Genomic DNA, 26,719 nt, shown 5'->3' with positions numbered 1-26,719 from the left:
AAAAGAAAAATTTATCATAATTTTCGTTTTCTGACAATTAAACACCGTTATAAGTACATTTTAGCTTGCATTTCCCTATTTTAATCATTTAAGTCCTCTTACAATTCCAATAATTGAAATAATAGTTTACGAATGATATTTTTTAGCTACACCCAAGCAAATCTTTAATTTCAAGACCGATTCCAACCAAAATTTTGAGAATCCCGAAATAGTTTCGAAATTTTGCAAAAAATTGGAAATCCTGAAATTGCTGACTATAACTCAACCATGGATCCATTCTACAGAAGTTTATCTGGTGGATACCACCGTACTAGTAAAATGACAAATACATTCATCATTCAATATTGCAGAAAGCATTTTTTTCAGTACATTGCCAGGAAATATACTAGGCAACACAAAGCATCAAACTTCTTCCAGCTTTAGAAACATATAAACACGAGAAGAAAAAAAAACTATCAGATATGAATTCAACCACATAACTTCGATGTTAAATTAAATGGGTATAACCAATCCAACGGCCTATAATTTTTTTTTTTAAATTTTACATATATTAAATTAAATGGGTAAATGGATATCCGTTATAATCGCGGGTAATACCCATAACCAGTGGCAAAGCTAGAATTTCTCGGGGTGAGGGGCAAACTTAAAAGAATCCAATGTTAAAGAAAAATGGCAACAACTAAATCTTTTTATATAGTAATGTCTTCCATAATTAATCAATACAAACAAATTATAATTGTTGCCGGTGATGTTTCATATCATGAAAACGTTGCATAATAGGCTCATTATTAATAAAAGAAAATACATCTCTCTCAATGTAAACAATCATGCTATCACTCAACCATCGATCTCCCATTTTGTTACGCAATGGTGTTTTCACAATCTTCATAGCAGAAAAAACTCTCTCCACCAAAGTGGTTCAATTGATAACACCAAAGCCAATGTAAGAAGCTTATACACTAACATATAACTTTCACACCTCTCGGTCTTCACTAACTCTTTTGCAAGATCACTAATTCCTCTCAATGATGAAAACTCACTATGCATCTTCATATCATGAATGTAATTGTCAAGTTGAATTGGAAGATTCATGAGGTCTATACGATCAAAATCTTGAAGATAAAGTTGGGCTAAACGAACAATTTTTGCTTTGTCAAAAGATGCAAAATTATTCACCAGACTCCCATAAAAAGAAGCAACTTGGTGTTTACCTCATTGAAGTGATCATTCAATTCATTTAGTTGCATATCAAGGACTTGAAAATAGAGGTCCACACAATAGTAATCGAAGTTTGTGATTTTTGGAGCTTTATGCCTTGATTTTTCAGGTACGAAATGCAAATCCTCCATGTTAGGAACGATAATATCATGCTCCTCACAAAACTTTTCTACATCATGAAACAAGTCCCCAATGTCATCATTTTTCAAAGATTGTAGTCTTTGCTTGCATACTTCCACCAACGCCATCGCATTCACAATATCTTGATCTTTCTTTTGCAATGTTTGTGATAACTCATTTGTAATTCCAAATATAAGTCTTATCAAGAAAAAGTGGAACACAAAATCAAAAGTTTGTATGTCTTTGAATAACCTAGTTGCTTTACTGAGATTATCTTGGTTGCGATCACTTTTAATCCATTCAACCACCTCCACCACAACTTCAAACATAACAATAATACTAACTATAGTACCATAATGCGAGTTCCACCGTATATCACATGGACGCATGAGACTACTTTCTTGATCTAACCTTTTACCCGTTTCAAGATTACCAAGATCAAGAGCTTTCTGAATTTGTTCTTGTTGTTTCTCTCTAAATGCATCACGACGCTTACACGATGATCCAATAAGATTCACCAAACTACTAGCATTGATGAAGAAATTGGCAACATCCACATTTTCCTTTGCCACGAATACAAGAGCTAGTTGGAGTTGGTGTGCAAAACAATGAAAATAAAATGTTTGAGGGTATTTGTTCAAAATCTTTGTTTTAAGACCATTTAACTCACCTTTCATATTACTAGATCTATCATAGCCTTGTCCTCGTAACTTGGACATACTCAAATTTGTTGTAGCAAACAATCTCTCAATGGCCTCTTCAAGCGAGCTACTAGTTGTAGAGGAGACATGTTGAACACCCAAAAACTTTTCAATTGCTTCTCCTTTTTTGTTCACATAACGCAATACCATTGCTATTTGCTCTTTAGTTGAAGAATCACGTGCTCCATCAACCAAAAGAGAAAAAAATGCACCTTCCATATCTTTAGTGATTGCATCTACAATTTCAATGGCACAAGCACGAACAAGATCTTTTTGAATATCAGAAGAAGTATACTTAAGATTCTTGGGAGCGTTCTCAAACACAACGTTCCTAACTTGTTCATTATGCTTGGAAAGAAATTGCATAAGCTCCAAATAATTACCCCTATTGCTTGATTTCAACGATTCATCGTGGCCACGAAAAGGCAAGCCTTGTCCCAACAACCATCTTGTGCACTCAAGTGAGGCACTCAATAAAGTACGATAATTAATGCAAGCTTCATCAGTTTGCTTAATCACAAATGTTTCAATGTGTTGTTTTTGTGTCATCAAATCTCTAGCTTGTTGTACAACTTTTTTATAAAGACTTCCAACACCTCCCTCATGGACTCGAAGATTTTCGGGTCCTTTCCTCCAATTTGTAAACCCTATCTCAGTGAAGACATCACTTCCAGTGCTACCCATTTGATCAAAATCACATTTGAAAAGATAACAATAAATGCAAAATGCAGCATTTTTTGATATACTATACTCCAACCACTTAAACTTATCAAACCAACCGATTATAAAGCATCAATTGTCGCTAACCTTTATTGGCATGATGTGGTCTCTAGGCTGACAAGGATCAATTTGGAGATAGTGTCTACGAATTGCTTCTTGATAATTAGGTGAATAATCAAGCATTCAACGTTTATGTGCAGGGTCTACAGGAAGATTAGCCAATATTTCATCCAACTCGGTGGCCTCACTTTGTTGTGACCTACTTGGAATATTTGAAGAATGACTTCTTGGAATATTTGAAGGAGGAGGAGAACTACTCGGAATATTTGAAGAATATTTGAAGAATGACTTCTTGGAATATTTGAAGGAGAAGGACTACCCAAAATGTTTGAACGAGGATTTAAGTATTGTTTCTTATAGTATCGTTCTATTACGTAACTGTAAAATAGAAAGAAAAAAAAAATTAGACTCTTAATCCTAGAGTAGACTATACTATAGTATGCATAATAATTAATCCAACCAACCAACAATTCAATTAATCAATACCAATAATCATACAAATTATTCAATAAATAAAAATTCAATTCAACTAATAATATTCATATGAATACAACTAATCAATTCAACCATCAAGAATTCAAATTTTAATTTTCACCCAAAAAAATAATTTCATAATTTCATATCAATAATCATAGAAGCATATGATTCACATTAATAATTGTGGAGCCAAAAATAATCACAAAGCAACACGTGGATTTTTGGATGAAGATGACAAATTTACCCTCGAGGCACACCGGGTCTCCTACACACGAGCAGTGGAGAATCATCCATCAACCAAATCAGGAGTACCCAAAATAGGTAACAAGTTCAAATTTGTCTCATCCATCCTTATTCCATAACCTCCAAAAACCTCCCAAAACATTTCTTTTATTATGATAATTAGCCAATTAATATATTTATACCTAACTAATATATTAATTACTAATTGAATCACCAAATAACACCCCAAAACACACTTAAAGGCCCGCCACACCCAATTCCCTATATATATGACCCTATTTCTTCTAAAAAGCTATGTTGATACTCTTGCAAAACTCCCAAAAATTCTCTAAACACTTTTTCTCTCTTTCTAACTTTGGCATCAGAGGTTTTTCTGCTAAAGCCCCCCCGTTCATCATGGGCGCGTGAGGTTCTTAGCCTTGACCAAAGGTATTAATTGTTTCGTAAGTGCAATTTTGTCCAAGAAGAAAAAGGTGGAAATTTGCATCCACAATAATCAATAACCAATAACCATATTAGTGCAATACCATATGATTCTATACTAATTAAACGAAATTCGTATTAAATAATTAATTAGGGTTAGGGATTATACATTTAGGAATTAAAAAATTTCCTTTGAAGGGTGGAAGCCTACGGTTCAGCAGTTGGAGAATGGCTTGTGACGACTCAACAGGAATCAGCCTAACATAAATAAAAGGGAACGGTTGGCGTTGGTTGGCTTAAGCTGCTGGGATTTTGGGAGCAGCTTTGTTCTCTCTGTCTCTAATTGGTGAACGGGACGGGAGGGATTGAAAAGTAAAGAGGAACGGGGGACACAAGGGGTGACATGTGGTCCCCCTTTATAATATATATATATATACACACACGATGCGTGCAGCAGAACAAATCGCCTAGCAAACAGAGGAGATGAACTAGTGGGTTTTCCGAAGAGGGGCGTGGCAGCTGTCACACCCCGCCCTCATGTGGCTTTGCCACTGTCCATAACCCATGGATACCCATTATAACCGCGGGTAATATATATAACCGCCCATTTAAATTTCACGGATAAACAGTTATACCCATAACCGTTTGTTCGTCTAAATGGTTACCCATAACTGTAACCGTGAACTTTAAATGGATGGATAACCGCTGTTACCCAAACCCATAGGTATTTTGCCTATCCCTAACCACAACCTTTTAAGCAAGGATATATATTGCTATTCAGTACTACAGTCTAGTGGTATTCTTATTCGTTTAGAAGTAAGAAGTTTTAAGTTCGAATTTTGTGGATGACGAATTCGATACCAAATTAGGATGCCCATTGTGTGGCTTAGCAGAACCCCCCTTCCCTAGTGTAAACATATCGATGTACTAAAAAAAAATATGAATATATGTGTAAAAGATCTTAAGTTCAAATCTCATAAATGACAAATTCAATACCAAATTAGGTTGCTAATTGTGTAGCTTAGCAGAATTCTTCATTCCCCTAGTGTAAAAATATCGATGTATTAAAAAAATAGGTGTAAAAATATCGATGTATTAAAAAAAATAGGAATATATGTTTAAATATATAATATAAGGAGGTGGATTGTCTACCCTCTCATTTCTATACTCTTCTCATCCCCTCCTATTTTGTGTGGTCACGGTTAAATCACGTTAACATTTTATATTCTTATTACTTTTTGTTTTATTATTTTTATAAAAAAAAATCAATATAAAATATTGACGTGACTTAACCGTGACCAAACAAACAGGAGGGGATAAGAAAAGTATGGAAATGAGCGGGCAGACAATCCACCTCCATAATATAATGATAATGTATATGTTAAGAAAGGAATCTTGCATGAGAAACCGATCCAAGTTGAAGAAAACTAAATACACGGTAGTTTAGTCAGTCTTTATTTCACTAATCAAATTAGCCTCAGTGGTTGATCTCCGCATTAACGAACTTTTGCAATGTTTTAGTATCTTTCGGAGATTTTTATATCTATCGAAATTTTTAATCGTTAAATTACTAGTTACATATTTAATATCAAAATTTAACGGCAAAAAAGCAGTCACTTACGAGGAAATTGAAAGGAAAAGGGACAGCAATTTCCATGAAAAATAATGCATTAGATATTCCAAAGCTTGGCATCGTTTTCTTTATTTGGTTTTATATAATCCGACCTCATTCGGAGAACCAAAGTGGTCACAACTTTCCACCATTTTTCCTTTTTTTTTAGCGAAAAATAAGTTACTACTTGAGAAGATATTCAGGGGTAATCTTATTAACCGCACCTGTTACATCTCTGTTCAGCCCCCACCACATCTCAGACTCGATTCAACCGTAATACGATATTGTTCGTTTTGGACCCCGACCACGCCCTCAAGGTTTTGTTTCTAGGAACTCACACGAGAACTTTCTAGTGTGTCACTCATCATGGGATTGCTCTCGCGCGAACTCGCTTAACTTCGAAGTTCCGATGGAACTCGAAGCCAGTGAGCTCCCAAAAGATCTCGTGCTAGGTAGAGATGGGAGTATACATATATAGTTTACATGATCTACTTCCCTGGGCGATGTGGGATGTTACAATTCATCCCCCTTAGGAGCCCGACGTCCTCGTCAGCACACATCCAACCAGGGATTAGCTCTGATACCAAATTGTCACATCCCAGCCCGGGGCCCCATCACATCCCGAGCTTGACTCCACCGTAGTACGATATTGTCAGCTTTTGGCCCCGACCACACCCTTACGATTTTGTTTCTGGGAACTCACACGAAAACTTCCCAGTAGGTCACCCATCATGGGATTGGTCTCGCGCGAACTCGCTTAACTTCGAAGTTCCAATAGAACTCGAAGCCAGTGAACTCCCAAAAGGCCTCGTGCTAGGTAGAGATGAGAATATACATATAAGGCTTACATGATCCACTCCCCTGGACGATGTGGGATGTTACAGCACCTTATAGTGGCTTCCTCAGATGAGATTTTTTTTTCTTCCTCTTTGTGAGAATTTCAGGAATTTTTATATTTTATTTATTCATCGTATATTAGGTGATCAACTTTCGTTAGGTACTGTTTATGTTTAATTTAAATAAAAATTTATAATAATTTCTTACGGTACAATATACAATGAATGGATAAATTGTGAGGATCCAGATAAGATCCAAGATCTGCTTACCTTGCACATGGTTATATAAAGCTAAACTTTGATGGGATCGGTGAATTGGAGAAAGTTGCGATGCTTTCGTTCTAAGGAATGAAAAGGGATTACTGGTTGGAGTTGGTGCTTTTAATCTCAAATGAGCTACTATTTTAGTTGCTGAGGCCATTACTTTAAAGGAGGGACTTTTGTTCATCAGACTCAAAGGTATGAAGAACTTAGGCCACATCGAACCGAAATGACTAAAGATAGCCCATCCAAAATTATGGCTTTACAAAAAAAAAATTTTGGATTAAACAGTATAGGCTGTACTCATATACCATCTTTAACCAAATAGGCTAAACATAGCCCATCAATATAATTTTAAGTTTATACTTTAAATTTATTAGTTCATTCTTTTGGGTGTTTACAAATCTAGTCGTTGAATTTGAAATCAATTATTGCAACTGAGGAGTTGGGCCAAAAAAAGGGCTACGAGGAGGCTACATTTTGCTAGCCTGATGCCTTGTAGGCTGTAGCAATGATCCTTCAACTTTAATTTAATTGAAGCAATGGCATCACCTGAAAATTCATGAGTATGAGTCCCTTAACTCATCAAAACGTGAAACTATGGTCATTTTTGTCAACTCTGTCAGAATTCCGTAAAAATGACTCATGTTAGAAGGGTTATTGCTATAATTTGGTTAAAGTTGAGGGATCATTGCTCCAATTAGATTAAAGTTGAGGGACAATTTCTTCAATTGAATTAAAATTAAGGGACATATGCTACAATTTTTTTTTCATTTGGTTTTTCATATTTTCCCCTTGATTTAGCCACTTGTGTGTGGCACATGACTTATTTTGAAGGAAATTCCAACGAAGTTGACAAAAATGATCATAGCTGTACATTTTGATGATGTAAGGGACCAATGATTATGAATTTTTAATTTATAGACCATTACTCTAATTGGATTAAAGTTAATGAACTATTTTTATAACCTAACACTCGATTGAAGATTAATTTTTTGGCTAAATCAAATTATTTTTTGGCTTTTAGGCGTTTTAACCTCTCCATTGGTGCTAACCTTAATGGTGAATGGGGAACCAAGGCTGGTCATTCAGGTGGTGCTAGGTGTTTGGAATCCTCCCTGACATCTTAAGCCAATTGTTGAGGATATTAGATAGCTGGACTCTAAATTTCAATGCATTAGTTGGAAGCAAATCTTTATAGTAACAAATTTTGTGACGGATGCGAGAACACGCTGAGAGAAACAAAAAATAAAAATAAAAGGGTAAAAGACTGTTTACTACCCTCATGTTTCATGGTTTTCAACATTTAGTACATCAAGTTTTTTTCGTCTCAGAGTCATACCTAAAGTGTAAATTTTGGGACAGTCTCATACATCCGTTAGTCAAACTGTTAAATTTGCCGTTAATTGTGACGTGGCGCCCATGTGGACAATGACGTGGCGCCACGTGTCAGCCACGTTATTTTTTTTTTCTTTCTTTCTTCTTCTTCTTTCTTCTTTCTTCTTTTTCTTCTTCTTCTTCTTCCACCCGACTGCAAACTTTTTTTTTTTCTTCCTCCTTCTCCTTCTTCCTTCCTCCTTCTTCCTTCCCCTTCTTCTCCTTCTTCCTTCTTCTTCCTTCTCCTTCTCCTTCTCCTTTTTCTTCCTCCGAATTTGGGGAATTTTTTTTTTTTTTTCTCTTTCTTCTTCTTCTTTCTTCTTCTTCTTCTTCCACCCGACTGCAAATTTTTTTTTTTTCTTCCTCCTTCTCCTTCTTCCTTCCTCCTTCTTCCTTCCCCTTCTTCTCCTTCTTCCTTCTTCTTCCTTCTCCTTCTCCTTTTTCTTCCTCCGAATCTGGGGATTTTTTTTTTCTCTTTCTTCTCCTTCTTTCTTCTTTCTTCTTCTTCCACCCGACTGCAAACTTTTTTTTTTTTCCTCCTTCTCCTTCTTCCTTCCTCCTTCTTCATTCCCCTTCTTCTCCTTCTTCCTTCTTCTTCCTTCTCCTTCTCCTTCTCCTTCTCCTTTTTCTTCCTCCGAATCTGGGGAATTTTTTTTTTCCTGCTTCCTTCTCCTTGCTCCTTATTCCTTCTTCTTCTTCTTCTTCTTCTTCTTCTTCTTCCGAATCTGCCCAGATTCGTTTTTTTTTTTTTTCCTTCTTTCTTCTTCTTCTTCCTTCTTCCTTCTTCTTCCTTCTTCCTTCTTCCTTCTTCCTTCCCCTTCTTCTCCTTCTCCTTCTCCTTCTTTTTCTTCTTCTTCTTCTTCTTCCTCCAAATCTGGGGAAGTTTTTTTTTTTTCTTCCTTCTCCTTCTTCCTTCTTCCTTCTTCCTTCTTCTTCTTCTTCTTCTTCTTCTTTTCTTTTCTTTTCTTCTTCTTCTTCCTCCGACTGCAACTTTTTTTCTTTTCTTCTTCTTCTTTCTTCTTCTTCTTCTTCCTCAAAAAAAAAAAAAAAAAAAACCGAATCTGAGCAGATTCGGAGGAGGAAGAAGAAGAAGAAGAGGAAGGAAGAAGGAGGAAAAAAAAAAAACTTCCCCAGATTCAGAGGAAGAGAAGGAAGAAGGAGAAGAAGGGGAAGGAGGAAGGAAAAAAAAAATGTTGCAGTCGGGTGGAAGAAGAAGAAGAAAAGAAGAAAGAAAAAAAAAATCCGTGGCTGACACGTGGCGTCCAATCATTGTCTACATGGACGCCACGTCACAATTAACGGCAAATTTAACAGTTTGACTAACGGATGTATGAGATTGTCCCAAAATTTACACTTTAGGTATGACTCTGAGACGAAAGAAACTTGATGTACTAAATGTTGAAAATCATGAAACATGAGGGTAGTAAATATAAAATAAAAGATAAAAAGAACAAATGTAGTTTGAGATTGATTAATCCAACCCGTCAGATCCTCTGATCATTTCAATATGGGATGTGCTATCCACACATCCTATTTTACTTCTCACACACTTTTTAATAATTTATATTCATTGATCTTCTTCAATTTATCCAATCCAACGGCCGAAAACTAAAAAAATGTGTGAGAAGTAAAAGAGGATATGAATATCACACCCCTTCAATATTTTCATGATACCGTTAAAAACCATACATCCATTATCCCGATCGAAATTAACAAAAAGAAAATCAAAAGGCCTAAAACATCAGGAGCGTCTTCATCTCTGACGCTCCATCATATGAGCAAACTCCTCAAAGCACACGAACCCATCCCCATTCTTATCAGCCCCTGCTATCATGCGCCCGCACTCCTCTAACGTGCACCCTTCGTCGCCGATTGCCCTGAAAAAGCTCAAAAGCTCCTCCGCCGATATTTTTCCGTCGTTATCCGTGTCAAACACTTCAAACGCATCCCGCAGTTCCGAGTCGGCAGCTGGACCGGAAACCGGCCCGACCCGGTTCAACACAGCCTCGAGGCTGATTGAACCGTTACCGTCTCGGTCCACCTCGCTTAGCATCAACGTCACCTCCTCTCGACTCTGCGGGTCGTTACCGAGCCGGCACAGAAGAGCCTCGAGTTCTTTCCTCGACACCACTCCATCGTTGTCCCGGTCTATAAGTTTAAACGCTTGCGCCATGTCGAGCTGCAGATCAGCCGAAAACTCGGACCACTCACCCGATCTTTCGGGCAAAACGCTGGTGGGCGTGGTTCCACCGCCGGCGCCGGCCCCGGGCTTGTGGATTGTGTATGAGGAAGAGGATGACGAGGCAGACGCCGTTTCGGACCCGAACGACGGCGGTTCGGAGCGAGATACGGCGGACCGGTCCTTCTTAGACCGGAAGAGGCGTTTCGGACTGAGATTTTTGGAGCTAATTTTGATGAACTTCATTATTGAAGATGAAAACCCAGATGGGGGAAGAAGTTGTAGAGAGAGATAGGATAATAATGGTGATGATGAAGATGGAGAAGGAGGAGAGAGAAAGGGAAAGATAGGAGGCAGAGAGGAAGGGATGGGGGGTTAAATAGTGGGAATGAAGGCACTGCCATAGCAACTTCCAGGAAGCTTCGTGGGGGAAGCTTTTCAAGCGGCCGATTTATACTTCTTTGAATTATTGGGATTAACCGATTAGGAAATTTTTAGTGGGTTAGCACTGCTGTAAGCCTGTGATTGGTTGACTTAAATAATTTAAAGTTGATCGTATAATATACGATGAACAGACATAATATAAGATTATTATAGTGTGTAAGAGGATCGGAGAGGATCTTTATCCTTGCTTAACTTTTTCTGCCATAGTAATATTTTCATGAATTAAATTGGTTTATTCATGCTACTTAGTATTACAATTTACTGATATTCGTTTTCACTTATAAATGATGGTCTTATGTTCGATTCTTGTTAAAGACGAATTTGAACTATGTTTTTTATAGTATATTGTGTAGCTAAACCCAACTCCTCCTAGAATATAATATCGATTGTTAAAAAAATGATTTATTCCTCTTTTTTTTATTCTTAATCTTATATTGTTCCCTCCAGAATAATTTTTATTTAGCTTTATTTTGACATCTTTTGAAATTTGAAACAATCATTGTCTTCAATTAATTACTTTATGTTGTGAAATACTAATGTAGACATCGAAATTTCGATGAAATAAATGTTGATCAATAATTAAAATTTCAACATTCACGTGTCACATAAATTTTACACATAGCATGTGACTCAACGAAAAATCGAGAATCATCAGAAAAGTCATCAAACATGACACGTGTCAACACTTGGCAGAAATGATTTATTTCATTTGATTATTTAAAACCCAAAAATCAAGTTTTGGAATTCTATAAATAGGAAGCCAAAACATTCATTTTAGGGGGAATTGAAGAGGAATTCACACCAATTCATAACCAATTCACATCACACCAAAACCTTGAAGCTTTGAAACTCCGAAGCTCCCAAGCAAATCCCGAAGGATCAAGAAAGCTCTCTTCGTTCTTCGTCAAATCCTTTTTCAAGAGCAAACCCCAACGGCTCTTGAAGAACTTCCACCAATTCAAGATCCAGCCCTGATGACCCTTGAAGAAAGTGTTCATCGGTCATCGTCATTCATCTTAAGATCAAGCCCCCGACGGCCTTTTGGATCAACAACATCAATAAATTCATCCACTGTTCTTCAAGATCAAGCCCAAAAAGCCCTTGAAGATCTGTACACCATTGTTCATCCTAAAGATCAAGCCCCGACGACCCTTTGGATCAGCAGCCCATCCACATATCAACACCTTATGGAGATCGAATCAGATGACTAAATTTGAGAGAGATTGTAACCCCAAAATCATTAATACAAAATATTATTTTGTACACGTGTTCTTGTCTCATTCATCGCAGGAATTTCCGTGTTTACAAATTTTGCACGCCCAGACCATCTCTACCTCTCATCTCTTTCTCCATTCAAGAAAATCAAAGCACACCTTCGAAAATCCAATGGCATCAAGGAAGGTTCAAGCGGTTCCCGCAACCAATACGAAAACCAGAGCGTCATCACCTCAAGTGGTATCACTTCGGGCATTATAACCCGAAGCAAGGCAAGAGCTATTTCTGCTGCTTCTTCTGCTCCTACATCAACTCTGCCGATAGAGCAAGAGCACCAGAGACACGAGCCTATGATCACCTTGGCCTCACCACGAGCACCAAGGGAGGAAAGTTCGAAGAAGTACTCCGATTCCATGTTTTCCGATGCCAACTCAAGTGGCAGCTCAGCCATGCAAGTCATGACCACTGGAGCAACTTCAATCGATGAGCAGCTGGCTCAAATGAATGAAGCGATTGCAAGGCTAACACAGACTGTGGAAGAAAAAGACTTGCAAATCGTTGCACTCGTCAATCGACTGGAGGCACAGGACGATGAGAAACCTGACCTAAAGATTAATCCACTAAAGAAAGAAGTCGGCGAAAAAGATGAGCTTCCGGTGGAGAAAGTCGATGTGAAGCCGGAGCCAGACCAAGCAGCGGCCCTCATGGGATCTCTTTCTATCCAGCAGCTGCAGGAGATGATCGCCAAAACCATCAAGGCATTGTACGAAGGAAGCTCACATAACTCCGTACTATACTTAAAGCCTTGCTCCAAGAAGATTGACGCTTTGAAGATGCCGAGGGGTTATCAGCCGCCAAAATTCATGTAGTTCGATGGAAAGGGAATCCCAAAACAACATGTCGCCCATTTCATTGAAACCTGCAACAATGCCGGGACGAATGGAGACTACCTCGTCAAGCAGTTCGTGCGCTCGTTGAAAGGTAACGCATTTGACTGGTACACTGACCTCGAGCCTGAGTCTATCAACAGTTGGGATCAACTAGAGAACGAATTCCTCAACCATTTCTACAGCACGCGTCGCACTATAAGCATGCTAGAGCTAATCAGTACGAAACAGTGGAATGATGAACCTGTCGTCGACTACATCAATAAATGGCATTCGTTAAGTCTGGATTGCAAGGATCGGCTTTCCGAAACCTCCACCATTGAGATGTGCGTTCAAGGCATACACTGAGGGTTACATTACATCCTTCAAGGCATAAAACCGAGAACATTTGAAGAGCTAACAACTCGTTCCCATGACATGGAGCTGAGTATCACCAATCGCGGGAAGAGGGAGCTGATCACCGGCTTCAAGAAAGATAAGGTGTTTGCCCCAATTGTAGACAAGACCAAGAAGAAGCCCACCAAGGAAGCTTTCACCATCAACACTGCCCTCATCAAGACCTTATCTGCGCCTATCAAGATCTCCTCCAAGACCAAAACAAAGGAGATAAAGAGAAGTGAGCCTCTTCGCACCCAAGACAGGTACAAAAAAACCTTAAGGGAGTTGGAGCAAAAGGTGTACCCTTTTCCTAACTCAGACATAGATGCAATGTTAGACAACTTGCTGAAAAAGAAGGTGATCGAGTTACCGGAATGCAAGCACCCTGAAGAGATGAATCACGTAAACGATCATAGGTACTGCAAGTACCATCGTATCGTGAGCCATCCTGTTGGCAAGTGCTTCGTCCTCAAAGACCTCATCATGAAGCTAGCGCAACAAGGGCAAATCGAGCTCGACCTTGAAGACATGGCAGCAACACATACTACTACAATTACTTTTGGATCCTTCGATCCCGTGCTTCTCCAAGCGACACTTGTCCATTCCCGCCAATGCTCAAGCTGCACAGCACCTTCTGCACAACCATCACCAGGGGCAAGCGACCAAGATGCACATATCGATGATAAAGAAGGATGGACATTGGTGACCTACAAAAAAAACAAGGAAACTAAAACCACAAGCCACAAGGCCAAATATGGAACAAGGGAGAAGGCACCGTCGTCGCAACAGTAGGAAACCCAAAAGAAACGTAAAAGCTACCAAGCCAACGTATGTTGGGGAACCTATGGAGCAAGAGCCACGCATTCATATCTCCATGCACGAGTACTTCCCGAAGGACTTCTTCCAACAGTGCAACATCGTTGTATGTCACATGGTCGAAGTAGAAATGGAAGAACCTTCAAAAGGCAAAGCCATCGCCATCGAGGGACAAATTTCCCTCACATCCAAAGAAGGCCTGCCGATACATTTTAGCATCGAGGAAGTGCTACAATTGCCAAAGAAGATGCGAAGAGCACTAGCAACGGCCTTGGCGAGTCCCAATGACCACGAAGCGTAAGAAAGCAATGATGAAGGCTTGAAACTTCGACCACATGAGTATGCCACTTATTGTGCTGCCCAGGACGTAATTCACTTCACCGATGAAGACTTACTACTAAGATCCAAACCCCACAACTGTCCTCTCTTTGTCTTGGGGTACGTAAGGGAGCATAAAGTCAACCGCATGCTTGTCGATGGTGGATTGGCCATAAACATCATGCCAAAGTCAATAATGACCACAATCGGCATCAAGGTGGAGGAACTGTCCCTAAGTCGTCTGCTAATCCAGGGTTTTAACTAAGGAGGACAAAGGGCGATGGGCATGATCCGAGTGGAAATGACCATTGGTGAACTCAAATCAAGCATAATATTCCACGTGATTGATGCAAGAACCTCCTACAGCTTGCTCCTAGGAAGGCCTTGGATCCACAGGAATGGAGTAGTGTCATCCACCTTCCACCAATGCTTAAAATTCTACCGGGAAGGAGTAAAGGTGATCCAAGGTGATACAAAGCCATTCACCGAAGCCGAATCACACTTCGCAGACACCAAGTTCTACATGGACAAAGACATGGTGCTTGAAACTCTTCCAGAAGAGATCAAATCCACGGGCAAAACAACACCTAAAAAGCAGAAGTGGCAAGCCATGCCTAAAAAGCAAGAAAGAGAAGCTACGCCATCTTCAATAAAAAATGATGATGAGCCTGCTAAACCTGCAACAACCAAAGAGAATAGGACACCCTCAAATGGACCAAGCACAACTGTCTTCTGGTACATCTCGATGTTGAGAAGAAAGAATGGTCAATCCCTGTTTGAAACTGGAGTAAGCAAAGCCGATGCACAGTGGCACAAGGATAACGTAAAGTTGCTCAAGACGAATGCAATTTTGCCCCTGACACAGCTAAGCGACGCTAAGGTTACAAGACTACTATAAGGCTTCATAAAAGCTCTGCCAAAGGGGGAGGAACCAAGCTTTCTTCCAACCAAGAGGACCGAAGAAGGTTTTGAACCAAATGCCTACAAACTCATGTCGAAGGCTGGGTACAGCTTCGTTTCCTCGTCAAATCCTGGAAAGAAATTTTCAAACACCGTCAACGACAAAGAACGTAACCTCACCAAGACTCAAAAGAAGTTGAATGAGCATGGTTACGGAGTTGACAATAACAAAGCTGGACTTGGCTTCACACCAAATGCACCCATGAAGATTTCAAGCAAAGTGAAAAATGCTAGCACTCAACACATCAGCGTGAGCATTGAACAAGATCAAGAGGAACCTAAATCGGCCCCTCGGACTTCAGTCTTCGATAAGATGAATCGTTCAAGGCCTAGAATTTCGGCATTTAATCGCATTGGTGGTCAAAACCGAACCTCCGTCTTCAAGAGGCTTAACATGCCAACATCCCAAAGCTCTGTTTTTCAAAGGTTGTCAAAACCTAAAAAGCAAAGCAACACGGCAAGCTCTCCTCCTCGTCGGTCAACTTTGGAAAGACTTGAAGACAACAAGAAGCTTTCTAGAAATAGGGAGACAACGTCAAAGGAAGAAAAGCTCGACGGGCTAGAGGGAAAAGGCGATATTCAAAGCTCAATTCCTTCAAGGATGAAGCGCCAAGCAATCTTGGAGGTTGACACAAATGGACCACTAAAAGTGAGAAGACGCACCATCATCCACACTGAACAATCTTCATGCCAACAAGCCCAAGAGGACGACACTAAAGGGGAGGTCCAAGACATCTTCCCCGTCACGATCCAAGAAGACAAAGAAGATTAAATCCCTAAGGAAGACGTCACTTCTGGCTCTTTCGACTCAAAGTCTTCACCTCGACCGCCGGGGGCATGCTCCAAGTCAAGCGAAGTTGAAGGATGGACTCATGTCGCTCCAAAGGAATTACACACAAAGCCTACGTTGCATCCACAAATTCACCGGTCAGAAAGGGGGTAAGAAACCATTGTTAATACACTTTCAAGCCTAGATGAAGCTGAGATTGTCAACATGATCGAAGCTTATTTAATTCAAGAGGTCATGGACTCGGGGCGGAACTTAAATGTTGCCCTAAAAAAATTAGGGCAACTTCGCGCTTGCATAGAGTTTCGTAAAGCACATGTATACGACAAACACATGTATACGACGCGCCTTGAAGTGGGGCCATTTGTAGACATCGAAATTTCAGTGAAATAAATGTTGATCAATAATTAAAATTTCAACATTCACGTGTCACATAAATTTTACACATAGCATGTGACTCAACGAAAAATTGAGAATCATCATAAAAGTCATCAAACATGACACATGTCAACACTTGGCAGAAATGATTTATTTCATCTGATTATTTAAATCCCAAAAATCAAGTTTTGGAATTCTAAAAATAGGAAGCCAAGGCATTCATTTTAGGGGGAATTGAAGAGGAATTCACACCAATTGACAACAATTCATAACCAATTCACATCACACCAAAACCTTGAAGCTTTGAAACTCCGAAGCTCCCAAGAAAATCCCCAAGGATCAAGAAAGCTCTCTTCGTTCTTCGTCAAATCCTCCTTCAAGATCAAGCCCCAATGGCCCTTGAAGAACTTCCACCAATTCAAGATCCAGCCCCGACGACCCTTGAAGAAAGTGTTCATCGTTCATCACCGTTCATCCTAATATCAAGCCCTTGACGGCCCTTTGGATTAACAACATCAATAAATTCATCCACTGTTCTTCAAGATCAAGCCCAAAAGCCCTTGAAGATCCGTACACCACTGTTCATCCTAAAGATCAAGCCCTGATGGCCCTTTGGATCAACAGCCCATCCACAAATCAACACCTTATGGAGATCGAATCAGATGACTAAATTTGAGAGAGATTGTAACCCCAAAATCATTAATACAAAATATTATTTTGTACACGTGTTCTTGTCTCATTCCTCGCAAGAATTTCCGTGTTTACAACTAGATGAAAAAGTATGAAATTATGTCATAGCTATTGTTGGTCTTTGTACAATAATACATTCACATGTGTAAGTTTTTTTCACACGACAATTTACTATTGAATCAAGACGTCAAGTGACGGTAAATTCATTTCATATAAGTCATTATTATAAAATAGACATAATAAGAGCAAGCTCCACAAGTGTGACTTCGCAACTACAAGTTTGTTTATTTATGCAACATGGCACTCGTAATTTCCTCTGACGGAACATCATATGTCATTTCGAAATTCCATAGACATTTGTTTATGATAATTACTTGAAGTTCACCAACTTAATCATCACTAGCTAGGTGTTATTTCTTAATTTTAAAAGTTAAATATTAATCGAGATAGTAACCAGCCGCTTAATGCTTAGGTTCAGTTTAAGCAATTGTAATTGTATATCTAATATCTCATGATTAAAAACAACCGGACCCCTATGTATAGTAGTCTATTCCATGTTTCTTTGGACATTATTCAAAATATCTTTGTCACTTGTTTGATCATATTCATGGAGATATTAAATGGTTTTCAATTGTAGAAATTTAATTCATTAACTTCAAATTAGATTTGATATGCATAATATAGGAGAAATTTTTGTGTCCAGCACAAGGATCACATCACTATTATGGAAAACTTATAAAAACAACATGAAGATCTATGAATTCTTCTTTGGGTGAACGAGGTATAAATACTTATACGATATTTTAGACAATAAAAGACCCTTTAAATTTAAACGACACTATAACCATTCATTAAAAAACAACATTACAACTTCAAAGCTAATATTGAAGAAATTGGTTGTTGGTTTAGACCATTTTTATGGATGATAAGAGCAAGGGCTTGAAATTTTCCCTTCAACTAAAAAAAAAAAAAAACTCCAACGGGCCAAATTGAGGAGGCAAGTGCTGGCCATGCGAATCCCACCCAAAAGCCCGAGGAAGTTATGTTCGGCCTTGCGCCAGTGGGCAAGACTGACGTCAGTAACATTCCTTCTTTTTTAGTATGGTGTGTATCAGCTTGGGCCATTGGGCCGATAGCTTCTGCTTTCATGGGCCCCACTATTGCAGCTCGAAAAGAAAGCCTAATGTCTGCTTGACATGGCACAATGAGAGCCATTGAATTTTCAACAGCCTGGTGATATCCAACGGTAAAAAAATCTGAAAAAGTTATTGTTGTGCCACATGGCATGTTATGGAGCATTAGATTCAATAATAAAAAAAAATGAAATGTGTTGATGCACAAAATCAGTAAAGACTTTGGTACAACAGAAAGTGTCAAGTTTGTGACCTTCGCTAGATTGCTCCGATCACTAGTATGGATAAGTATGTAAATGGATAGGGACATGAAAGCAAACATAAGATGTATGTGGTTCACCCAAATTGGCTACGTCTACGGAGTAGAGTAGTTCTTATTAATTGTGAAGGGTTTACATAAGTACATAGGTTCAAGCTCTCCTTTAGTGAGTACTAGTGAATGATTTAGTACAAATGACAATAGGAAATATTGTGAGAGAATGATCTCTATTTATAGAAGAGAGTTTCTAGTTTCATTCTGATATTGACACGTGTCATGTTATGATTGGCTTCTGATGTTGACACGTGTCCCGCTATGATTGGCTTCTGATGTTGACACATGTCGCGCTGTGATTGGCCTCCTGGTGTATGGTACAAACAGTGCTCCCCTAAGTTCCTGAGTGAGGGAAGCTCCTCGGTTGGGGACTTGCAAGATCCAAGCCATTAAGTAATCACGAAACTTCTAAATATCGAAGTGTGGTATCATTTTCACTTGCCTTATCTGTCTCATATGTAGATGTGGCATCTTCTCTGGAGGTACTTTTCCTCCATCCAGGGGTGGTATCTTTAACCGATAAAGATGCACAAGGTAATATATCAATTTCACTTGAAGCTTACTTATAGTTTCGGGCTTGGTCAAGTGCGATACAAACCTTATAGTAGGAGTCCCCCAAGTCGCCGAGCTAGGAGATTTACCGAATGAGGTAACAGACAAGGTAAGCAATCAGACTTCCAAGCAAGCAACCTGGATCGGAGGTTCGACTTCGGCTTCCGGTTGATTGTTCTCCTTCTCCTTGTTTCGTAAACAACAACAAGGATAATGAGAAGCAAATGGAGAAGAGATGATATGAGATACTTTTGATTTTGAAGAAGTAACTTTCCACAGGCTTATTCTTGAACTGGGCTGGAGGGTTTTCTGGTTTCCTCCAGAGTATAAGGCCGACTCAAGAATTTGAGGGTCAAAACAAGTCCATCAAATCTAGAGTACGTTCGACCCTCATGATATGGGATACTTTTGTTGTTGATAAAGTAGTGGATGTATCGGCACGTGTTCTGTTACGCTTGTCTCCACATACTTCCTTGTATCCTTCTTACTTGCCCTATCTGTTCCTCAAGCAGATGTGGTATCTTCTCTGGAAGCATAAGATGTTGAAGATGAGTACTCGAGAGCAATGCCAGGTAAATAATCAGGCAAGGGGTTCCAGGCAATCAGTTCTTGATTGGAAGCTTGATTCCAAGTGCTGACTGATTGCTCTCTTTCTCCTTGTCTTGCAGGTAAGAACAAGGCTAAAGGAAAAGACAGGGAAAAAGCATGATATGGGATACTCTTGCTTTTAACCCTAATGATATGAGATACTTTTTCTCTGGTGTAGCTTGTTTGCAGAGGTATTATCGGGAGGAAAAGACGCTGAGTGTTTCGAGAGACTCTGCTGAGAGTGCCTTCTCGGATGTGAAGAAAAGTTGAGCATTTTTTTTATTTGCAGGTCTGCCTGACTGTGGAAGATGGAGATCGACATATATAGGATTCTCCCTAACAACAAGTAATAGTGTTATTCCTTTACCCTTCTTGGTCATAGCAATGTAGTGGGAGCTGCAAGCCTCACGTGTTTTAACTTTGTCAGAGCACTTTGAAAAAGTGGTATGTGGTATCTAGAAAGTTGATGTTGTGTGTGAAGATTGCAAGAGCCACGAACGGAGTAAGAACAATTGCTTCGTGGGCACACTGTAAGACCTTGCTGAAGGAGTTATCTTTGAGCTTCTGCATGCCTTCATCGTCCATGATCATGTTTTCGAGCTCATTAATAACTTGATGGGGTTGCAGAATCCCATTTTCTCGAGCAACATACTTGGAGAAAAGATAAACCAGCTCATTCATGTGTATAGCGAGGGTGTCCTGAATGGTATTCCGCATGACTGACAATGAAGGCTTTGGTGAGAAGAAATGAGGGGATAGTGGAGCAAATCATGAAAGCCCGAGGGCGGAAGGCTAAGGTGGGGAGGAGAGGAGAGGCATAGAGCAAAAATATATAGCTAAAGGGGAAAATGAAAGGGGAGGAAGAAGACAAAAAGGGCCATTGTTTTGCTGTGATTAGAGAGAGAGAGAGATTGAGGGACTAAGAGGGTGATAAATGTGAAGCGGCACCTAGCGGTGTTTTAGTAGCTACATGACTCTGGAAAAATGGTAGGAAATGTCACCAATAATGAGCATAGAAAATATCACCAGTTGCGCTGTTAGTAGATCATAAAAAATATCACCATAGCATCTTCCAAATTTCGAGAAGTGTGTCGAAACAAATAAACTTGGAAATGTCATACAATCCAAACCCACTTCCAATATTAGCCACAATGAAATGAAGCCGTATGGATCCAGCTAGAACCTTCTCGATAACCTTCTTCACTGCAACCTTAAGCGAGGGGTGGAGAGAGAAGGCAGAGGCGAGCTTCAGGCGAGCAAGGATTCGGCTGCAGATTTGGTTCCAGGATTTGCTAACGCATGCCGCTGACGTGAAGGATAAGACGAGTAGGTGCAAAAGGATGTCTTCGAGAAGATCGTCGTTTAGCAGATGAGGCAAGGAGGGAGAGGGGAATAAGCAGTGAAGAAGCAGAATGTGATTTGTAGTTGAAACGGAGCATCCCACGATGATCGATGTGTGGGCACCAAGCACAAATGCAGAAAGCAACCCCCAAACACTGTTGTTCTGTCTGCAATCTCATCCTGATGACGATGAGAAGGTTTGAGAGCCAGAAAAATGGGTTTTTAAACTACACAGAGTATGCGAAGGTTTTTTGGAAAAGCCTAAAGAAGGAGGTTCTGGGTTCTTGGGTTTCTGCAGATTCACGGTGGACAATGGTGATGTGAAAAATTGAAAGTGAACCGACATAACTTTTCGTGTCGATTCCCACAGACGGCGCCAAATGTTGATGCACAAAACCGGAGGCCTTGGAACAACGTAAATCCGACCGTGAATCTGCAAGAAAGTAAAGAACACAAGATGTATCGTGGTTCACCCCAAGGTTTGGGCTACGTCCACACTGATATTGTATTTCTGAGAGGATTGTGACGGAGAGAGAGCTTGAGAGCTTTGCTCTGGATAGGAGAGGTATTTCGTTTGTGAGGGTGAGGAGGCCATTTTATAGAATAAGGGCTCCCCCCTTTTTACATATTTGCCCCTTTCTTTATTACATAATTACATTTGAGTCCCTCGAGTATTTATACGAGGTCTAAATACGGAGGCCCTAAGTATGGTACAAACAAAATGGTTAGAATTAATCCCATCGTTAGAAATGGAAAAATGGAAATAGTAGGAAAAAAAGAAAAAAAAATCTGTGAATACCTAACCATCTTCATTCCCCTTTTATTTTTAATTAATTATGTGTGTTGTAATGGTATGTTTTGCTTGGTATTTGAATATTTTTTTCTTTTAACAAACAATATTATCTATATCATGGGTTGGAGGAGTGGGCTACGCCTTACAATGGACTATAAATAATGTAATTCAAATTTGTCTTTGGCGATAATCGAATATAACATCTCTCACTTACCAGTAAAGAGGAATATCACTAGACGATAGTACTAAGTGGAACTTGGTATTTGAAATCATATTATCGGAGTTAAACATGGAGTTTTATTTAAAAATATAAAAATATAAAAATATAAAAATATAAAAATATAAAAAAATATAAAAACTTTCAAAGTTCACACTGAGATACACTTACAAGCAATGTTCTAAAAAATGTTAGGTGCTAGTCGAGCGGTAGCATGGGACCTAGCGCCTAGGCGAACTAAGCTGATTTGAATAAAATTTATTATATATCATATCAATATGTATTTATTTACACCTAAATGTATTAGAAATTTGAAAAAAAAAAGGTGCAAAATACAAATTGTTTTGTAATCTGAAGGGTTTTGGAAGGCTTTATTGCTTGGATATGATCTCTTTCCAATGCCGATGGGAAACCGGCTTCTAAGGGAAGTTATTGGATTTAATTATGCAATAAATTATTTTGTACAAATCTATAAAATAAGCCCTAGAGATTGTAAAATGAAACCCAAAAGACACTATAGCTCACAGCCCCTAATGTATCTAATTCAATTAGCACAAAACCAAAGAGGCCATCCATGCTTCGATATTTACAAAGAACACTCTAATTTTGTAAAAAAAAATAAAAATAAAAATAAAAAAACAAAGAACACTCTAGCAAAAGGCGATGGAAGTTGAGTCGGCCATCACCCTTTTTTTTTTCTCTCTCTATTTTTCTTGGCCATCTCAATCAGGATTAGGATTCTCTTTCTAGGTGTACGAAATTGCAAAAGCTTTTGCCTTCTGGGTTTGCAGCTTGTCGAGGTTGCAGCGTCTAGGTTTGTCGAATCAAGTCTGGGCTGCACCGCATAACCCGCCTACCGTCGCCTAGCATCCGTCTAGGAGGCCTATCGATTTCATTCAACGCTTTACCCCAAATCGCCACGAGACGACAATGCCCAGCGCCTAGGCGCCACCTAGGCCATTTTTTAGAACATTGCTTACAAGGCATAAAAAATAAAAAAAAACATATATTTGTGAATCGTAATCGTCATTGCACTTGCCCTTAGCCAACGAGTAGAATTACACAAAGGCAATCACTTTCAAAGAGAAATTCCAAAGTTCTTTCCGTTGCCCTCCTCCAACGGGCAATGGGTGAAATTAGTCTTAGGTAACAAATGACACACCCCGACCAGGAATGTCCACCTGGACTTGGAGTCGAGCTGTGCTGGCTGACACCAGGAAGGTGAAGAAGCGATAAGGTGTGGTGATTTGGAAAATTATGAGTAAATTTAAACCTAAAAGTGACTAAATTCAAGAGTGAACATATGAGCAGAATTGAACCCATTTCACACGTAATGTCAGAGCACATGTAAAGTACAATAAAATAGGATAAGAATTATACCATCGAAGGTAATCTCCTATAGCAACATTTGTCAAGAATCCTCGTCGACCCAAAAACTCTGCCACTAAAACTTGTAGGGGTGAAAAACAAGGGTGAGTGGGCCTAAAAATAAAGCTTGTTAAAACCTTTTTGAAAACGTAATAACCCATCGCCGTAAAATAAGTATAGTTTTCAAATATAACATACTACGTATAGTATGAAAATACTTACCGTAAATAGTAATATCTCGAAAATACAATAATTCATAGTATTCTACATATAAAACATATAACATCTGATGCTCATCAACATATGCTGACACATGAGTTCATGCAGAGATATTTTGACATGAAGATGTAATAATGATTTACGCTCTAGTACTACAATCACTTAAAGATTGGCGCTATACACATCACATACGAGTCCTAATTGCCTATAGTAATCTAGGACAGGACTGACACCTACCATGGATCCAAGGTGAGCATATCGGTACGATGTGAACATACACGTGAAGGCTGGCCCTGGCCTAGGCGAGTACTAACACTAGTGTAGCATGCACAATGAGAAATTAAAATAAATATGATCATGCCACATTAATTCAATAGTTCTAGTCAATATAATATTGTTCATGGTTGTAAATATAATTACGGCATCCCATAATAGTACGCATATATGTGCATCCCGTAGGATCTAGGATAATTTCGTAACTCTCATCATTATGACATTTCTGATAACGTTAATTTAAGGGTAAATCGTCAAAATGGTCCCTAAGATTTGCATAACTCATCACTTTGGTCCCTGAGATTCCAAATCGATAAAAGTGGTCTCTGAGATTGTCCACCATCCATCATTTTGGTCTTTCCGTTAAAAACTCCATTAAGTGTCCCGGAGCTCTTGGCCGGAAGTTTGGGCAATTTTCAAAGCTTCGTAACTCAATCGTTTCTTAACCAAATTTGACCCATAATATATCAAAATGAAGATAGGAAAGTGTAGAATAAGATTATACCTAATTCAAAGCCCAATGGTTGCCGGAGATTGCCAGAAAATAGCCTCAAATTTGAATGGTCCGAGTGAAAACTTGAAAACTCACCGGAAACTGGGTAAATTTTAAACGTTCATAACTTCTTCAATACTCAACAAAATCAAGTGATTCAAAAACAAAAATCATACTTCTAGATGAGACAAAGAGAATGGTACATTTTTTTTATGGCTAACTCGCCGTGGTTTGGCCAGAAAACCTCTCGAAAGTGGCTATCTTGGTCTCAAGTTAGCCACTTTCGAGTCGTTTTCCGGTAAAACCACGGCTATTTAGCCATCAAAAAAGGTACCATTCTCTTTGTCTCGTCGAAGTATGATTTTCATTTTTGAATCACTTGATTTCGTTGAGTATTGAAGAAGCTATGAACGTTTAAAGTTTACCCAGTTTCCGGCGAGTTTTCAAGTTTTCACTCGGACCAGTCAATTTGAGGCTATTTTCAGGCCAGCTCCAGCAACCATTCGGCTTTGAAATAGGTATAATCTTATTCTACACTTTCCTATCTTCATTTTGATATATTATGGGTTGAATTTGGTTAAGAAACGATTGAATTACGAAGCTTTGAAAATTGCCCAAACTTCCAGCCAATAGCTCCGAGACACTTAACGGAGTTTTTAACGGATTGACCAAAATGATGGATGGTAGACAATCTCGCAAGAACCATTTTGACGATTTACCCTTAATTTAATTATGACATCACGTAGAAAATACATTATTAAATATATATATATATATGGGAACTAAATAAATAGATTAATATATATATATATATATATATATATATTTAAAAGAAAATGCCCACTCATAATTACTTGTGAGGTCACATCCGTTCGAGCAAGAAAAGCTGGAGTCTCTGATAATAATCGTACATAAGCATAATATTAGGGCCCATTAGTAAAATTCAATTAAAATGTTTGAATTTAGAAAAACAGAGCTCGAAAATGAAATTAGCGCGTCGAAATACCCTAGCAGATTCCCGAGAAAATTTCGAAAAAGTCAACGTCGGTCAACTAATGGTCAATAGTTAACTTTAACGAAATATTCTATTAAGGTTAACTGCATGTTAACAGAATATTCTTCGGAATATTCCAAACGAATTAGAAATAGGTCAAGGTCAAATCGGGTCAGATTCGAGTTTGGGTTGGTTCGTGGATCCATGTTTGGTTCCGGTTCTGGGTTGCGGGTCGGGTTTGGATACCGGTTGGATCCGGATCAGATCCGAGTTTTGGTTCATTGGTCAGGTCGACCCGGTTTAAGGCCAATGCTGCTACAACCGTCAGATTCTAGGGTTTTCGTCGGGAAATTCCCGAGTTTCGATTGGGGTCAAAACTCATTCATTTTCATCATATAAATACTCAAATTGAAGCTAGGGAGACAAGGATTCAAAATATATCCATTTGAGGTCCAGCCGTGGCTGGAGTTGATCAGAAAATAGTTTAAAAGTCGTTAGACCCTCGCCATAAAATTGGGAAATAGCTTCCCAAGTTGATTCCTTCTGTCAAACATTACCATGAGGCTAGAAACAACATGAAACTATGATCTAGGACAATCTACGTCGGCTTCGAGACTTACCTTGAACGGAATGGTTGAGAGTTCGTCGCGAACTCATTGAGAAAGACAATGAACAATGGCCTAGCCACTATCAGGGTCCTATGGCCTTGGCCTTGGTTCGAGATGAGGAAGATTAGATGGTGATGGTGGTTCTCTGCCATAAAATGGCGATGGTGGTACTGGCCTGGTTTGGGTGGTGCAGCTCGCTGGAGTTGGTAAGGCAAGGTGATGGTTCACGGAGAGAATGAGGGAGCTAGAGAGAGACGAGAGGAAAAAGAGAATAGGGAAGGTGTTCGATAGTCCCCGAGAATGGAGCAGAAAATGACACATGGAAGAGAGGGAGAGGATGGGTGAGGTGTGGGCCTCATGGGCCACAAGTGTCCAACCAGAAAAATATTAAAATAATAATAATATCTAGCCCTAAATCTAGAATAGCGAATTAACTAAATTGCCCTTCAGATTCGTTGTTCCTCAAAATCTTCATCATAGCTCCGAATTCGATTCTGCTTACACCTACACGTTCGTAACGATGAGCACTCCAAGAATACACTAAACTGGTAGCTCATATGTGTCACAACACAACAGTCGACGAAAGTCAGCATTCTTGCCTCATGGTGGCATTTTGATCATTTTACACTTATAGTAATAAAAATAACATAAAACTATAGTGGCGGGTCTTAACAACAAAGGTGTCGGAAATTGCCAGAAAACGACAAAAGAAGGTGATGTCGGTTTT

General features: G+C 39.2%; 2 protein-coding genes across 2 annotated transcripts; both read right to left on the bottom strand.

Annotated features, from left to right (window-relative positions):
* Positions 1-1,172: 1,172 nt before the first annotated feature.
* Positions 1,173-2,723, bottom strand: LOC103436410 (uncharacterized). Its single transcript, XM_070809040.1, has one exon. It carries the CDS (start codon positions 2,721-2,723, stop codon positions 1,173-1,175), a length of 1,551 nt encoding a protein of 516 aa, XP_070665141.1.
* Positions 2,724-9,598: 6,875 nt separating this feature from the next.
* On the bottom strand, positions 9,599-10,906 carry LOC103436384 (probable calcium-binding protein CML36). Its single transcript, XM_008374811.4, has one exon. It carries the CDS (start codon positions 10,471-10,473, stop codon positions 9,802-9,804), a length of 672 nt encoding a protein of 223 aa, XP_008373033.2. The 5' UTR covers positions 10,474-10,906; the 3' UTR covers positions 9,599-9,801.
* Between the last annotated feature and the right edge of the window lie 15,813 nt (positions 10,907-26,719).

This window comes from Malus domestica, chromosome 12 (genome assembly GCF_042453785.1).
Source record: "Malus domestica chromosome 12, GDT2T_hap1".
In the NCBI taxonomy this organism is placed as follows: domain Eukaryota; kingdom Viridiplantae; phylum Streptophyta; class Magnoliopsida; order Rosales; family Rosaceae; genus Malus; species Malus domestica.
The sequence above is the reverse complement of the archived record's forward strand: the minus strand, read 5'-3'. Positions and strand labels throughout refer to the sequence as shown.